Below are 18,710 nucleotides of genomic sequence, written 5' to 3'. Positions count from 1 at the left end.
CCTTATTGCGACCATTTTACCAAGATCTGCCATAAGCAAACAACATTGTATTCCAGACAATATGGTTCCGAAAGATCTTGTTACACTGGGCAGTTTTTACTATCGAAGTGGCGGACGCGGGACCTCCTAGTGGGTCAATCGTTAACTGTTTATGTGATTTTTATTGCCGTTTGTGAACTATATTAAAATGCTCTATTAAAATTCTAAGCACGATACATGATGTAAGTTTACGATCTTAGAACGTTGCTAAATACCCTTAATGGCTTCATTCCGAATAACCTCGCGTTTATAGTATGTATGAACATTTTTAAGATGATTATCATTGAATTGTGTAGTCAAATTAGTCCATCACAAGTTTTTCTTATTTGAGCAGCATTCCTACATTAATTAGCTTGGCCTCCTTTCGTTGACCACCCTTTTATGGGTACTCAATCAAACAAGTAACATTTGGAGTTGTTGAATTGATTACATTGATAAAAAAGGCCGTATTCCATTTGCTTGAAATCAAGCTTATTCGAAAAGAAATCTGGTATTTTAAAATCCGAAATTCGTATGAAAGCGTTCAATATCGCTGTCTCCCGTGGCTCGAGACGTACTATTGACGTCACAGCACCATTTGTCAAGCTGAGCCGGCGTTGCACAGAGCTCGACTTATCTAAGAAAGCTGGCTTTACTTCCATATCACACTGAATATCCTGACTCGATACGGCATCGAGGCGCTATACAGATTTATTAGTCTATAATTTATGAGACCTACTTTATGGCCGTTTGACTTTTATAAGTAGATAATATTGAACGTTTATTAACTGCAAATATAATGCAAGACAAAATTGCAGTACTTTAAGATCATGTTGGTTTTAGTAAAGGATAATAAATTACGGCCACCGATGTGTTCACTTATCTTTATCTCGGCTTTAAGTAGGCAGATAAAATTAAACGATTTTGTATCTCTGCCTTAAATGGATTGTCTTTACGTTCACTTCTGAAATTATATGTTATTTCAATTTCTACTTTACTTTAACTAGCTTGTAATAACAGGGGTTTTAGAATGACTTTTAGCTACAGCTTTAAAATTCTCATCAGGAATACGAGTGTACTGTATAACTTTCGTCTTGGGTGATCTAAAATTAAAAGTCGACAAACATGTTGAGAGATATTACAAATTGCCTACAGTTTAAACGATGGCAATGTAAAAATATCCTAGCAAGCATATTAAGACAAATACGATGAAAATTTATATAACTGGGTTATGGCGGAATGCCAAGTTACCATCCATTAAGCACTCCCTTGCTCGTTGCTGGTTTAACAACCTGTATTTTTATTATTTGCAGGAATATAGTCTTATATTTTGATAGAGATATAGTAGGTATAATGTATATAATTTTGAACGTATTAATAAGCTAGGTTACAGAAAAATATTTAACTTACCAATTTTAACCAAAAAAATATATGTATGTTATGTATATTCAAAAACTGCTTTAGAAGGCAATAACTTTGAGAGGGCCATATCTACTTTAAAAGAAAATATGAAATGTGACATACAACTATTATCCCATGTTAGTTTTAACACTGAACAGGAATTAGGTACAATGCGTCAATAGATACAGGATGTTCCTTAGATAAAAAAACATAACGTGTAACGGAATAACAGTTGTTCATTTTGAGTTTTAAACTTAAGTGCACTATTAGGGCACATGTTTAACAATAAAGCCTTTTCATGTTTACATTAGAAACTCCACTTATTTTTATGTCTGGCAGTTAACGGTAACTGTAATGTGGCCAGGACAGTAACGTTATTGTCTTCAAACACTTCATCGTTTTTCAAACGTTCATTCTGTAGTTTAACGATTAGTTTCAAGTAGTGGAGTTATTTTGTGTGGTCAATAAATTAACTTACAAAATGCATAAAGATATGTGAAATTAATTCTATACATGCGCAATTGAGTAACAGATAGATAACCCGCTGACCCGATGTAGCGAGGGAAGCCTAAATGTGGAAACCGGGTGTTGTGACGCAACTTAGGCCTGCGTCCAGCTTGCTCGTTCACTACATATAGTCATTTGCATAACATTGCGCCCTTTTACTCGAAGTTAGGCAGTGACTTACAGCACACCTCTATTTCACCAATTACCCCATGTAATTGGGCTCTATTACAAAACCATACCTACTAAACGTTGCTTTGGAGAAATTTCTCAAAGGAAAGTTTAGTCCTGCTCAGAAATAAAGCTCTTAAACTAAGTATAAAATACGTTCCGTTATCAAAGATCTGATGTCGTGATTGCATTAACATTTATCTAATCTAATATCTGTTTTGACAAACGACATAAATTACTTACACAAGTAAAGTTAGAGAAAATCCTCCTACACCTAAATCCAGTTCTTATTACTAAGATAAAGTTAGTCCGGACATAGATAAGCATAGGATATACAAGTACAAAGTGCTGGCACTAGGCAAAAGCATTTACTTAGTCGGCTTTTGTTTTTGCTGATTTAAGTACCGTTTATGCTCTAAGTGGCTAGTCAGACTCGGTAAGTAGATAATCTTTTTTTCTCTTTTGTTTCCCCTAATGTTCCCAGGAAATTCTCTCAAAAGCCTTTGTCCGATATTTATGAAAATTCTTCGGAAAGAAATTGTATTGTTTCGCTAATTATATGCGCAGTTATTATTGCGATTTTGTTCGGACCTCAAGTGGTTTTTATTGCTTTTTAGAAACAAAATGTTGAACATTTAATTTCTTGCCGTTTTCATCCACTGTTCTTTTAAAAACTTTTTAAGGCATTCATAGAATTTGCAAATAGGATTAAGTAAGTAAAGAAATTTGAGTTCACATTGCAAAATTAGTCGGGAGTATCACCGCAAATGTTGTTAATTTCTTGCGTACAGTAATATCATCCAATTACCTTAATTTCAGTAAACAAACCTTCACCAAATTGTTCATCCAAGATTACATAACTGCTGTATTAAATTATCCTCAACAAAATAGCTAAAGAAATGATTACGTAACGTAATTAGTGAAATGGCCTGAAGCCGGGAATTACGTGAGTTATGGTTAAGATCTCCTATTTAATGACTAGACTTACCAAGCTTACACCTGCACGAGTACAAGCCTAATGTACCCGCCCTATATAACGAGGTAACATGTCCGTGACGCAACTCATTTGACATTTAACTCAAGCACGCTTACATGCTTCACCTGCATTTCTATTAAGTTCAACCGTCCAGTCTCGGGACGCAATCCAATTTATTCTCATCAAAGTCAAATCATAGTTTTTTTTCAGCACGATATCGTCTCTCGGATATTTTAATTTGAAAGTACCAACATAAATAAGAAGCTATTACGTTTACAAACGGGCCGGGTCTCGCCTGCCGTGACCACGCGACAAAGCGTCAGGTAGCATCGGACCGCGGCCTCTCCTAAGTAAATTGGATACCAATCGAAGCGTGACGATTTTATCTTATAAAAAAATTCTTACCCTTTCTTTGGTATCTTTACGTAATTCTGAACACACAATGGACAGGTCTCGGCGGTTCTTTCTTCTCGTAAAGAATAATATTATGATATTGTGAATAAATGTTACGATACCGCCGAACGTCTGCTGCTTTTATTCGCTTTCTGGCATCAGACCGTTACGTAGCTCCAGATTCGCGATAAAAGAAAAAGAAACGCAACCGCTCCAATTTCTAAAACTGTTTTAAGGAAAGTACTTGTTTAATAAAGAATGCAGTGAAATTGAAAAACACTGCTGTTTTTACACTCGCCATATCTTCGGGAATGGTTTGTAGTTCACCGTGTTCTATTACAATAATGATTAGCACTTCCATAAAGTCAAGCTACAAAGCGTGTTGGCTAAAGATTTATCGCACTGCAAGTAGAGCGAGTATACCATCACCGTAAATATCCGCCTTACGCTTCCACTTCCTCTGAACTCCTTTCTATTGATTTATAGCGAGGGTTTTAAAAGCTAACTTTTTATAAAGCAACTCCGGCCAGTTGTTTCCAACTGTCTGCAGCATCTGGCTTCTTTAGTTCAGTTTTTACTTGGCATTTTAAGAACTTTGTCATTTTAAACTTGGTACGTAAAATGATTTTAAAGGGTGCTCGAGAAGTTCGGCTTGCGTACCTGATGGCTAGCCGTGCTGTGCGAAATAAATCCCAATGTTCAATAGATTGAAGAACAAATGCGGACCGCGACAGATGAATAGTAAATGAACTATATTTAATCGACTTAGCAATGGAAAGTTTCATTCGGTTTCTGCGACCATAAATCCTTATTAATCCTCATTTGGAAGCCGATTCAATAAGCAATAATGAAAGACAAGACCTATAGCTGTAATACCAAGGGGCACTTTCTAGCTCAGTGGTTAATATTATAAATCAAATAGTCGTGTTCTTGTCATCAGTGCCGCAATATCAAAGCTCGTTGTAGATAAACCGGGCTATTTAAAATGTTGGTTTGTCGACAGCGATTTAGCATTAAACGTGGGCCTACACAAACTTGTTGGTTGTGCTAAGCGGCTGGGGGCGAGTATTTTGTATTACGGTTACTTGTGCTATCTTCATGTCAGTTTATTTAGCTTAACACTAACTTAATTGGCTATAAATTAAGCGGCTGCAAGTTAGCCAGTTGCCGAGTATACGGTACGCTTTCTCGTCTTGTTAGATCAGCCTTTGGTAACTGGGTAAATGTGGAAAATTTATGTATGTATTGTAAGTCCCCACGGATAGCAGTAATAAATACGTATTGTTTAGTATGCCACCGGTTACATCGGGTTGTATGAAATTTAAGTCCGTTTCAAGTTTCGAGACATTTATGTGACTGTTACGGGTACGTAATTTCGTGCAACTTGAGCCTACATAAAAATTAATGTCCGCGTTGAGAGCAGTGTAAAATGAATTTTGGTCCTTGAATTTTACTTTTATGTATTTGTCTTCCTTTTCTTTTGAATTCGATACTCAGTTTAATTTAAAATATAAATGCGTAACTGAAGATTAAACACTATACGATTATCCCGTGCCAGTTCACCATATCATTTAATCACGTCCATTGTTGAACACTGTAATTGACATTCCAAATTCATATCCAATCGATCAGATAGCATTTTGCAAATCACGCCAGTGCTCAATGGAGCTTCACATTCACACGCACAGTGGCCAATGTAGGAGTACATAGTATAAATGATTCATAAGGATATGTACACACGTGCATGCTGATGCCTCCCCTAGCCACTTGGTAACGCAAGATTGTTCCTAGTCGTTGGAGCTTAAAACAGGTGGAGTCACAATTAGCGGCAAAACTAGAGTACCTAAGTGTCTGATGTACGCCCACCTTTGCGTTGCACGGGATGCCAGTTTGTTAAGGGGAGTGACGTTATAGAGAGTACTTTTTTGTCTCTAGGTTAAAAGGCATTTTCTATGTTTGTTTTTTATTGAATTATTTTGTATTCAGTTCAGGTTTGTGTAGACTATTTTAAGGTCGCTTGGTGGATCTGAAAAATAGTAAGTTTTCTGTAACATTGTCAATAGAATGCATTAGAAAATGCGCTTTTAAAGAAAGATGCAAGCACATAAAGTGTTAACCACTACATTATAAATAAACGTTTTTATTGTAACCCAATGACAATGTGTATAAAATTACCATATGCATGCAGATTGCGGCTTAATCCCTTAGAGAATTTCTAAGTAAGCCATTTACATTTTGAATGGAGGTACTCGGCCTTAATAGGTCTACATAGGTTCAGCTACACCTAGGAGGGATTACCTCACTTCACGCACTCCTGTTTACCCTACGGGAAAGAGAGGACTTTATGGTGTTTGTGTCCCTCTCGTGTAATTCTTTCAGCCAGTTTGTTTTGGATTAACGCATGTCTTTGCTTTTAACGCTACTGTTTGTTCGGCCGCCTACATAAATATTTGTAATACTATGCGGCCATTTACTAGCCTGGTTATGAGCCCTTTAATTGCTCTTCTTATTTTATGCTTTTGAAATATGGCCTTTGATAATTTTAAGTTATGCCGACGATCGTAAATGTACTCGTAAAAAATGTGTGCTCCAGTTGAAAAGAGTGTAGCGCTAATCTTATTAAAGATCATATTCGATTTGATATGGGTTACTGTTCTCATCGGTGGCTTAGATCAAAGGAAGTGCCCTTTAGATTGTGAGATCGGCCTAAGTGTTTCGAGCAACTGTACATTCGGACTAATGATATCTCTATGGTTCACGTTTCTGATCGATAAGTACGCTCGTGAGCAAAATACTAACTACATGAATATAGTATAGCTGTACATTTTTGTGTCTAAGCTTAAGTAAGCTTCCGACTATAAAAATAATCCTCCGAGTTACGATTCAGAGTAAATAATGTTACTCATTCGTGATTGGAATTTACAAACGCGCATTTTGTTATTTACGGAATGGCATGTCTTTAATTACAATCTCACATAACTTAAATTTCTACGTAATGTAAGGCAGTAAGAAATAACAAACACGTTTCATGATTAAAATGCTACTTACTTCTGTTTAACATTACGTCGCGACTAATGCGGGGTATGTAAATAAAATAACGCTATAAGCGCTAAGTTACTGAAGTTTCCTGGCATTATTTTAGTTATATTTGACGTGAAATAACCATAAAATAGGAATAAACTGATCGCATCTAACTCAATGTAAGCAGTATAAACGACACGTCACAACTTAAATCAGATACATAGCAAAACATAACCATTTCTGAGACCTCTTTACGCCTCCACTGTACTCTACGGTTGCGGATAATTTTCGCATTGCGGCAATCGGATTCGGTGCCGATATCGCTTCGTAACGGTCCTTGCATCGAGACTGCATTCTACACGATTTCCTTCTAACTTGAATCTTGATTATACTTTGCTTTATCTGAAATGAGTTCTAAGAATGCATTATGCCTGTAAAACAACAAATAAGACTAGATATTTTGATCTACAACATTTCCGTCCGATTGCTGTGAAATATTACGATTTGTTTATGGTTCAAGATAAAGACGCGAGCACTGGTCATATAAATTAGTTTGCTGGAATGTCAATTTATCTGATGAAAAATGAAACAAGACATGAAAATTATTTTGTCAATCGAATGTCAAAGAACCGCACAGCGGTCAAACAATCAAAGATATTTTATATTATAGATTATTCCGATTGAATCATGGTTCGTTAGCAACCGCAACCATGCGCACATCTGTCGCATGCTCCACGGAACTTCTGAGACTCACAAAAACCGACAGCCTCGGCCCGAAAAGGATAGCTACATATGATACCTCCACTGGCTAGAAAGGGACGACAGTGAATCGTATTATCCCCACGGATACAAGAATGTCCTTCGGAATCGATGAATTTCGAAGAAAAATCTTATTTGGTTTAACAGAAATTGCATTAATCAGAATTCATAAGCTGTCATAAGCGATATTGTCGACGCATTTGTTGACTTCGTGTTCAAGTCTATAAAAATAAGTTATTTTTATTACAGCCGCACGTTGTTTATTGTGTGCGCGTATTATTTTATGAGCTTCCAAATGTTCCAAAATTAGTTAGAATCCGGACATTCTAACCAAAGGGTTCTCCGAAACTAAACAGAACATTATAGTTTCGAGTAATCCTTTACACGTCTTTATCTGGGGGAGTGATTTGTGACCGGGATTTGATACAGAATAGATTTGGTATTAGTTCGTAATTGTTGATATAAGACAAGGTGCGTTGAACCTTGAACAGTTTCCTTTTCAGATTAACGTTCAGTTTCAAAACAGCGACTGCATATAAGGGGTGGATTGATGAGCCGTTTAGTAATATTTCCATCAATTCAGGCTATTAATAAACCAATGGTGGATGACAGAAATCATAAATTGCGGATTTTATAGTACGCACAAAATATTGTTTGCGAATGCTATTAATTTTAAAACGTTTTACTATGCCATAAAAGTAGTCGTTTAATTTAAAATAAAGTGTTTTATTTATCACCGTTGTTTCGTCTGTCACATGGAGAGACATCCTCTTTAAAATCAGTTATTCTATGATAACAAATCAAACAACAAAACGTTTTTAGATAATAACCTCTATCATTAGACGCCCGATCGACACATAAATCATTGATCGCTATCTGATTTGGAATATTTAATAACATAATCGTTCAAGAGAGCAATACCGGTAGATCGGGGCGAATATTGAAATGCGGGCCCACGACCACTTAACGTACGAAGCCAGTTTTCTTGTTGGAAATGTATGCTATTGTCTCCGGTGAGATATAAAATACCGATATGACCCTACGAACGTCTTCGTTGCAAGAAATATTCAAGGGATACGGCCCACACTTTTAATAGCGGTTACATCATTTCCACACAATGAGAGCGCCGTCCACACCCATTCTCTGTCCATATGATTTGAAATTATAGCACCGTTTTATTTGCTCTCAGCGCATTTATATGCGGTCGCGGAGCCGCACAATGTGCCACAATATTATATGTTAAGGCACCTACATACATAACACGCATCGGTCGCTGCAAGCGTTGTGTCGCACATGTGTCGCAACGCCCGCTCGTGTGGGACGCAGAATGAAGCTGTAATTTAATCCTTGATTGTGTTCCCATTTAATTTATTCGCCGCATGATCAAATTTGGTACGTGTTTGTGACCATTTATATCATTGTTAGGTCGACAGTGGCAGCTTGATTTAATTCTGCTTTCTAGGGAGACACGCGGGTCGCAGCTACATTGTCCCTATTTAAATGTACGTCTGGATGAACTGCTAAAGTGTTCGCTCTCTGCAATCAACGCGAAATTACAGGCTACATGCAAATAAAGATATGCTCGACACTGCATTCAGAAAGACGTTTGCTTTACATACAATTTTATTTCCATACGTAATTATTCCAAGGGTATCATAATAGCATGTCGTTTTTCATATTTTTATAACCAATTGTTTTAAAAGCTTTAAACTTTGTGGCGGGCGCCAATCAAGATATCGACCTCATAATATACATGATCCTCATAATACTGGGGCAGATTTTAGATCGTCTTGGTATAATTTAAAAATAGTTTAAGGTCCGCGGCCGCGTATCATCATAATTATAGGCGGTCCGTCAGAGAGGCAATGAGTATAAAAACTTAATGATGCTATAATATAACATCAATAAAGTAAATTGGCAGGATGTGTTCGTAATAAGTAAATGGGTCAACACTTTGCTCGGCATATGTAATATTTTTTATTTTAAGTAGAGTTTTGTTAAACAAGGATTTTATACGTGCTTTGTTCCAAAAGTGAATAATGCATTCCGTCTCACGTTTTCCGACGACTTTGAAACATTTTATGGTCTTGTTCTAAAGGCAAGATAAAATTGTTGTGGTCTGTCAGACAATCGCAAAAAGTCGTACAACGAATGGAACTGATGGAAATAATAATGTTGATACCTCGGTCCTTTCCACTCGGAGCGGTGTGCGAGAGCTGTGCCAGTCCATATTTCATGAAAAATTCATATCTTCGTTGGTACCTAATGATGTCGATGCCATCTTTTATTGCCGCGGGGGACATATTTTTCATTAATCGTATATTATGATACTACATGCCCGCGATACGTTCAGTACTTGATGCCTTATAAAAGAAACTAGATGTATCGCTAATTAGAAGACAGGTTCTTTGACGTATGGTCATGTCAGCTTTATTCAATTGTGAGTTATTATTTTTTGTTGTAATGCTGCTTTTTAATAGCTTATAGACTTCATAACATACCTGAAGAAGAGTAGGTACATACTTATTACATAAATATATATTCTTACTACATAAATTCGATTTAAAAATAAATCCATCTCATATTTCCAATCGTTCCGTTTCCTAAAACAATTTGAAGCAGGAAACTCAATAACAATTTATAGAAATCGTATGTCTCATCAAATATTTCGTTTATTTTTATCCTCTCTATGTCGACTAACCTACTTTCCACTAAGAACCTGAAACCGGGACTGAAATTCAATTTCTACTTGTAAAAACGGACCGGTAATAGAGTTTACCTACAGTAGATCAAATAAAATAGCAACTAGCGTAAGGGAAGACAGGGTACACAGATGCCTCGGTATACTTACCCACATACTGGATTAAATTCTGATAGTTTTGACCGACTTTTATTAGGAAACGTTAAATCGAATTGAAAGCTGCATTAGAAACTGTGTGATTATCTCCGACTTTGTACGTATCTAGATGGAATTGAGCGCTTCTGGAGTAATGATATTGAAATGTTTTATCGGCTGTGTTAAGATTTCCACGGATAAATAAACTTTTGATGTAGATGATAAGTTCAGAGTCCTCTCATGGCAAGTCATGTTATCATCTAAATAATAAAATATAGCGTGGCTCTAGCCAAGCGTATTCAATAAATTCTTTTGCTCCATCAGTTTAATCGTAATCCGCATCAGGCACTAGGTTCTACCCTTATTTCTTGTTACGCTCTTCAACTCTTACAATCTGTTCTGTGGAGAAATTTCATTTTTTCTTCGCCATTTGGCGCGCTAGCTTAGATTGTATTTTATCTTTATGCGAAATCATAATTCATGCTGTTTTTGCCTCTTTCTCCGACGGAGGCTGTTAGGTGTTTAATGTTTTCCTCGTAGCTAACTTACACGCAAATGTCGCACTCTCCATTGTTTATTGTCGCCGATAACATCGCAATTTGTGCTACTTTTTAATTGATACCAGCTACCTCTATTTTAATAAAATACATTTCTATTTATAATTTCAACTTTTATTCCACAGTACAAAGCGATAAATCAAAAGTTAATCAACTCCAAACTACCGATTGCACAAGTGATTAATCTCGAAGATGTGTCGTTTGATTAAAGGAGAAAAAGTTGTTTACATATCATATTTCGTAAGTCACTGGCATTTATTTAGTACGGACCTCTGGTTTGACCCCCAAGAGCGCGCGCTCGCTACCCACAAAACAAAATGATAAATGAAGATCATCGGTAGTTGCGCGTTACATAAACGCTGATGGATTGATTGTAAACGACCGTGTGTGCCCATCGATTAGTTCCTGCTCGGCCGCAGCCTCGGGCCTGACTTATTGACGATTATCTTTAATGGATTTCGTAAACTCTTAAGTGTTGGTATGCAACATCCTGGCTCGCCTTTTAAATGTAATACATCCTTGAACCCTAATTTTCTATTCAGATTAACGGTTGACTCGAAATAACTATTAAGGCGCGTGTTCGAACGTTTATCGATTTTTTTGTTCATCAATTGAATTTATTGGCTCGTTTGATATTTAAATTCTTTCTGTAGGTATCTAGCATTCGATCTCTAAGTGATCCGTTTTTTTGGGGATCTTATTCGAAGTCAAATACGAAAGATTAATTAAATATTATTCAATAAACGTTGTTTGATTAACAAAAGGGTAATCTGCGGCGGCATCTAACACAAATACGAGGCCACTCGACGGGCTGTGTTTTCAATCACCGTCATTCGTTATTCACTCACTTCCCTTTGCAGTTGCCGAAGTATATTCACGTCGTTTTGTTTTGTTTAACTTTCATATTTCAAACTCTCAAAGGCGAAGTCGTGCGATACAATACTTGTAATAATTGAATCGGTTAGAAGTTCGTTGTTTGCGTATTTGGAAAGGCGAAAGTTGATTATCTATTATTTAATAAAAAACTCGTTTGCGCCCAGAAAATAGAGTAAAACTCTTAGTCTAGATCGGAGGTGCCTTCAACAAGGTATCTTTTTAATTCGCTTGATTTATGAGGTCTATTTTTAATACCGGCTCGTATAAGAATGTAGTAAATATGGCGGGTGTTTTTATTGTCGGCGCATTGCGCACTCAATCTCGAGTGTATTTTTTGTTGTCATTAGTTGACGTGGAATAACACTCCTGAGCTGTAGTATCGTGGTAGAAAAAAAATAAATTGTGTGAAAAATTACGATGATTACATCTAATAACGGGTGGATGGACGGAGACGTTTGATGGCCTCTGCCACAGATTGGCATCATTAGCCGCAATGATAGTGACCTAAAAGAGTAATTTTGTTTTCCTTTGCTACTCTTTGTTCGCTACTTGCTTTCTAAACCATTTGTTTTATGGGTTAGTTTCACGTTAGTTCTAATCATTACAGTCGTAAACAAATGTTTGTATGTTCTCGAATAATCATTCTTGTGTAAAGTTATCTTAATGGCAGTTATAACATCCGCTATAGAAATGAGTTATATTGGCCTATCGTTTAAATAACACACAATTAAGAAAAATGTTGTTATTAGCTGATATTAATACGATAGCCCACTTTACTCAAAAATGTAAATTATGTGAGATTCATAAATATCCGTGCCAAGTAAATTACAAAAACTGAGTATGTTTAGACTTTCTTGATGATCACAAATAAATTACTAAATCTTAAACTCAATAAAATTTCGTTACGACCGTGAATTTCAGAGATTCTGGCACTGCGGACGCTATGAAATATATTTACGGCATGTCAACAACAAATCGTAGAACAGAATTATTAAAAGCACAGAGATCGTCACAGTCAGCGTAAACTCTTCATCACGACATTAAAACGTTTGACATTTAGGCCACTGCACTGTTTCAACGTTCCCCATTGGCATATCAGGCAATTAAAATGACCGTCCCGCCGACGGTAAGCAGATGCCCGTCACTTTTATCAAATACATTAAACTGGTTGCTCGAATCGAACATTTATTTTCTTTTTTTTTTGGCCCGCACATAAAACCTCTCGGAACACTGTTCAGATAACGAGTAATGTATTGGTCCTCCGTCGAATAATTAAATGTCCCTTTTATATTGAGGTTGGCCGAAATTAAAGTGCTATTGAAGCGCTAATTAAGTACTTTTAGGTTTGTTTTGTACTTTGACAATTCATTGTGGTAGAGGTCAGTCTTATAAAAATAAATCAATGTTATTGTACGCACGATCTACTTATTCATTTTTCGAAAACTTATGTATCAGAACATAAGTTTGCAATGGATATGTTATGGACCATGTGATTAATTCGGGCATTATTTATAATGCCCGAGCATTATGAATAATGTCTAGCTTTATCGGGCCACATGATTAATAACTATCTTAACTTCATTATTTATCACATTGCACGGGCATTATTATATTGCTACATGATAGTTGGGCAATTTGATAATAAAGCTATATTTTATGCGGTGCGAGGGTGGCAGTTGTTCTAATAAATAAATCCTGTTACTTGCTACATATTTTATGATTATTGTTTTAAAATTATATGTTCTATTTTAATGGGAAATTATAAGTCTAGCCAGAAACTTATTAATTGAACAATTGTCATCTAATTTACTAACTCGGCCTCGTTTTTCTTGATCTCATTTTTCTTGGCTCGTTTTTTTTATGGTAGAATTTAATTTGGATTCAAAACATTGTATTAAAAACTGAACTTAGTAACGAAAACGAATCGCTGCAAAACTGACTCCACGTAGTCTTGTCTGCCCTACCCCTAGAGTGCAATTCAAAACCGCGTAGGCGCGGAGGGGTGAGGCGGCCTGCGAGCTGAGGCGCAGGTAGTTGAAGCGATCGCCGCCGCGGCTGAGGCTGGCCGGCTCAGCCGGCCAGCAAGCCGAAGCTGCGGCGGTGAGCGTGAAAACCATCTGCGACGATAAGCTCGCATGGGACCGCCGGAGCCACGCAGCGCCGGAGCCGTGACAGAAGCCATGCTTGCTGCATCTACTATGCTCAACTTCTATGCTCTGTCAATTGATATGGGATGTGTGAATATGTTTGTATTACTTTGCCCAAAAGGTCACAGGCAATATGTATAGTGCCCGGTCAATTTGATTGTTTGAATAATTATTATCAAATTGCACTCTCATATTGGGCATTATTCATAATGACCGGGCATTATGTATACTGCCCAATTTATCACTTGGTCCATAACAGATACAATTCTAATCGTCCAATTGTGTCATCTCAATAATTTAATGTGTCACATTTTAATATTAACAGTCTCTTTCTATAAGTGTGGATACGTTGGAGGAAACTTATACTGGAAACCACAATTTTAGTGTTCAGAGCGTGTGAAGTTGTAAACTAGAATTTGATTCGATCCGAACGACAATTATCGCTCCCAGATCAGAATACCTACAAAGTGTAGAATCGCTATAAGGAGATACTTTATCGTAGTTCTCTAGTGTCATTGGAGCTATCAAATTACCGGAATATTAAAACTAAGAACGCCATGTGATGAATTTTAATAGCTCAATATATTAAAATAAAAATATATTATTGAGCTATAAAACGCGTGTTATCATAAGAATCTCCTTAATTTTATTAATTTTAGTTTTTATATTGTAATAAAAGTTGGTTTGAGTGACATTTTGTTGTTTGTTCACAGTTCGCGGCGCCGAGGCCAGGCGGAGAGTCATCGTGTTTGCAGGGCCCTGACTGTTTTATGGTGAGTGTTCAAGGGAAATGTGCTTAGCTGGCTTGTAGCTACATGCGGACACATTAAATCTAACTATCTTTAGAAGAAATTTACTTAGAAACTCCCGCAAAAACCTGTTATTGTCTAGTACAGGTGTTATTTCGAACAACACCGGTAATGTGAAATGATTGCATACTATAATCGTGAACAATTGTGACTAATACTCAATTATTTAAGTTTTACCGACTGAGAGAAGTTAGTAAAATAGAAAAAGTTTTAGTGAAACAGGAATCTAACGGTTACTATAGTTGTCATTAACAGTCAGCTTGCTGAAAACTGATGAAGTTTCCGTAGTTGGTTTAACGATAACATGTAATTACAAAACCATTTCTATCATCATTACCTACTGGACATTTCAGGAAAATTTCATGATTCTAGATATTGTCCTCGGAGTCAGACATGTACTGCAAAGTCTGTATAAAACATTTCTAATCTCATAAACACTGACGACATTTCGATTACGGTGCTTCTTCGAAACACATAAAACTAGGCAGTTAAGGACAGTCATTTTCGAAAACAATTCAAATTTTAGTAGCAGGCCCTTTAATTTTCCATAAGTGTCCGTACACCTTATAACTAACTGCAATCTCTGAAAATAAAACAAACTGCTTTTGGCACAAAGCATTTCTAGTTTTAGTACTAAAGCCGATAAATTCTCACTTGGAACGTGGATTCCGAGGGTACCTTTTGTCAATACCAGTAATTAATAATCGTGGTTCGCCCGTTCTTATAATTATTAAAGCTTACCGAGGCGAGAGCCGCGTCAAGTTAACGTCAACTCGAACTAATGAGCGTTTCCAATGACAAATGCTGCATTCGAAGCGACGGAGTACTCAAATTTGGCTGGATATGGCGTTGTCCCGGGGACAAATTGCTTACAAAACAAAAAATATATTTCGGATGTCTACGTCGTGCTTTGGAATCTGTGGATATTTATATAACTTTGAAATATGGACGTAATGACAAACTATTGTTTTCACAGGTGTCATAACGACATAACATGTTTTAACTCACAGAATGAAACAATTTCTCTTAGCATTAATAATATTTGTATAAGATTTATATAAGAATAATATTTATATGACTACTTTGCAAAAATAACTCTATTTTATTAGATTAATTTAATGTTTAAGCTGTAAAAAATTGGATTGTATTTGACTTTGACCTATTTACAGTCAAGGGTCCACATTAGTATGTCAGTAACGAGGTCGACCCAATTTCAAAAGTAATGACAAACGACTGTATCCACACTCAAGTCGACGACCACCCGATAAGACACTAATTTGACAAAAAAGATTCCGTTTGAACACACAGCCCGTCCCTGGGATGAGCATTAACTTTTAAATTTGTCTGTGTCAGTACACACTACTCATTTGTTGTAATGACCCACATAGTAATAAATCAAAGGAGTTCAAAAGACTTGTTTAATTGTGACGAATTTGTGATGTGATGGTTTTCTACAACATGCGTTTGTTGTTGCAGTGTTGGGAAAATTGTGAACTACTGCAGTCCAACTACCAGGTTTGGGGGGCCATCTGCGACGAGAAAGATATTTGTGTAAGTTGACGACTTCATACAATTTCTTATTTTATACTTTACGATCAGTTGGACTGACTGTACCGTTCTTTACAGTTCCCTGGCTGCAAGATCGCCTGTGAATTCCATTCGGAAGCGGCGCGCGCATCTCAAACTCAGCCTGTCATCCATACTAAGGGCGAAGGAGTTATGCGCGTGAGTGGAGCGCTCGCTCGCTGGCCACCCCCGGCGCCCCGCGCTGCATCTCGCCCTGTACCACTTGTGTACGTCGTCATGCGCCGAGCTGCGGAAGGCCCTTGGCGACAAATCATACAAACTCAAGCACTAGCAACGCGAGTTCCATCAAACAATGAAGGAGCCCTTCTTCGCGTTCTTGTTGTTGATCCACTGGGACTTGTTACCATCTACAGTCCTGATGAAACTTGGGTGGCTCATGATACAAACACTTCCAATCACGATGAACATAAATGGACACTTAAAGAGATATCCCTCATTCACCAAAAAGTCCTGGTCATTGGTGAAATAGCTTGGGAACCCAGAATAGCACGAGGAGTATATTTAGTTACTTGGGAAGTGGACGGGGGAGGTCTGAAAGGCAATTTATTTACGGATTCCACTAGAGTGACATTATCATTATGGCCCGACACGGTCTACCACATTCAAGTGGAACTTGTGTCTCGCACGCCGGGCGTTGACAATGAAAGGTCAGAGACCATGACTATCGACACCAGCAGAGCTCAACGTGTTTCAACCGAAAGCGTTCAGGATGTTCAAGTCAGTGAAGGAGACCGCCTGATGTCTGTTCTGGTAAGCTCTATGAGAGGGGAACGTGTGACAGAGCGTTCACCTGACTCTGAGCTAGTACTAGGCTGTTTGTCAGCTATGATAGCGTTTGGCTTGGCCGTCCTAGCCGCAGTTCTGTGGAGGCGGAGACGACGAGGAACCTTCCCAGGAACCAACGTGTACATTGGTTCTTCTTCTGTTTTAAAGCGTAAGCTAGTTGAAGACTTTGCTCCAGCTGCGCACTGTTTTCAGCCGGTGCTGGTGCCAGAAACACCGACCAACGACTCGGTGCCGCGTGACGTGGTCGTGTGACGTCACAGTTTCGATATGCTGTCGGTGGAAGACCGCGTCTTCAGTTCCTAAGCATTTGGACGAACTCACTAAAAGACAAGTAGTTCAAGTGGAAAGAAGTGCTGTTTGTGATACTCTAAAACTCTGTAAGAGAGATATAAGTGAAAGTTAAATTGCATTTATTGAGGAATGTCGTGTAACTTGTTACGTTGTAAATTGTAATGGACTTTGGAACACTCTATGTAAATGCTGCTGTAATAAAAATTACCCATGTAATTTTGTTTGTACGTAGAGTTAGGCGATTGTAAATTAAAAAGTTACTACTTATAAATGTATTTATGAAACACAGTAAGGTTAACACCAGAAAAATTAGTTATGTACATATGTTAAGAAGAAAAAAATAGTACCTAAATGATAATTTTCTAAAATATGACTTGATTTATATACTGCTTGTAAATAAATAACTGTAATGCGTGTACCGGATTTCGATGTTCTATTTCAAACCGTTTTGTACTTCTAAGAAAAATATCGAGATCTCCTACATAAGTACGAATTAAGTAGTTTTGTTTTAGACTCCATTTAGTTTTTGGACCAATATCCCAAAAAATGTTAACTTTCAAAATGGAATGTAAAACTAAAAAATGGTTTCGTATTACTGTAGTCGCCTGCTATACGACGGAATCTTTATTAGACTAATCGGTATAAATATCTAGAACTATTTTTACAACTAGTCCTTATTATCATTTAGTTAAAACATAGTTATTAGATATATTTTACGATAATAGTTTTGATGAGGTTCTTACTCATTCTAGTGAACTTTACGACGTCTTCTTCAGCAATAAACATAATATGTATGTATTTGTAAATAATGGAAACATTTATTGTAAAAACATAACAGAGAAATTATATTTTTCTTGGCCTATGACAGATATTTGTAGAAGTTACGGGTGGATGTATCGATTAAGGTTTTTTCCACAAAATATAAGTTTTGGTTGTAATGCGATATGCCCATTCCCTTGATACGTGTCTCTCAGATTCTCTTAGCCATAACGTAATGTTACGTAATTCACAGTGTAGTGTCATAATTATTTGTTTAAAGTTGATGTTAGGCTTTAAACACTTGTACTTAATAACTTAAGTTTCGTTTCGTAGTGCAAAAGTGTAAAAGAGACCAAAATTATATATAATTTGAAACAAATTTTGGTTCTGTGACAACCAAAATCCGAGTAGGACGTAAGTTAGGAGCTTAATTAAATTTATTTATTTTTTGTGATTAATTAGTACCTTCACTCGATTTTGTAAATAAACGAATTGCTATAAATGACGATGCTGATCTTAACGTGTATAAATAAATATGTCTGCCAAATTAAAGCCGTGTTTTAATTTATCGATATTGTTTCCATTGATGGCGAAAAAATAGATGTGCTATTGTTCTCATCGTCTTTTGTTTCACAACACTGCTCAAAGAATCTCTCCAGAGTGCTGCGAGAACGACGTCTGTATAAAAACTAAATACTTTGGTAATTTATATAATTCAGAGTGGACGGAAAGAATGACGGCTAACGAACGGTTCTGACACCTTAAGCGAGATTACCGAACTTTTTCATTACATTCTCGAACTTTCTTGACGATTTATAA

The 18,710-nt window shown here is 36.9% G+C and overlaps 1 protein-coding gene across 1 annotated transcript in view; it reads left to right on the top strand.

Annotated features, from left to right (window-relative positions):
• Window positions 1-18,443, top strand: part of LOC110376492 (uncharacterized) — a 37,167-nt gene extending 18,724 nt beyond the window's left edge. The window contains exons 2-4 of the mRNA XM_021334986.3: window positions 14,373-14,432; window positions 15,945-16,019; window positions 16,095-18,443. Of these exons, the coding sequence (XP_021190661.2) occupies window positions 14,373-14,432; window positions 15,945-16,019; window positions 16,095-17,093 (1,134 nt within the window). The 3' untranslated portion in view covers window positions 17,094-18,443. The remainder of the gene's footprint in view (window positions 1-14,372; window positions 14,433-15,944; window positions 16,020-16,094) is intronic.
• Window positions 18,444-18,710: the final 267 nt, after the last annotated feature.

Source organism: Helicoverpa armigera, chromosome 16 (assembly GCF_030705265.1).
Source record: "Helicoverpa armigera isolate CAAS_96S chromosome 16, ASM3070526v1, whole genome shotgun sequence".
In the NCBI taxonomy this organism is placed as follows: Eukaryota; Metazoa; Arthropoda; class Insecta; order Lepidoptera; family Noctuidae; genus Helicoverpa; species Helicoverpa armigera.
The sequence above is the reverse complement of the archived record's forward strand: the minus strand, read 5'-3'. Positions and strand labels throughout refer to the sequence as shown.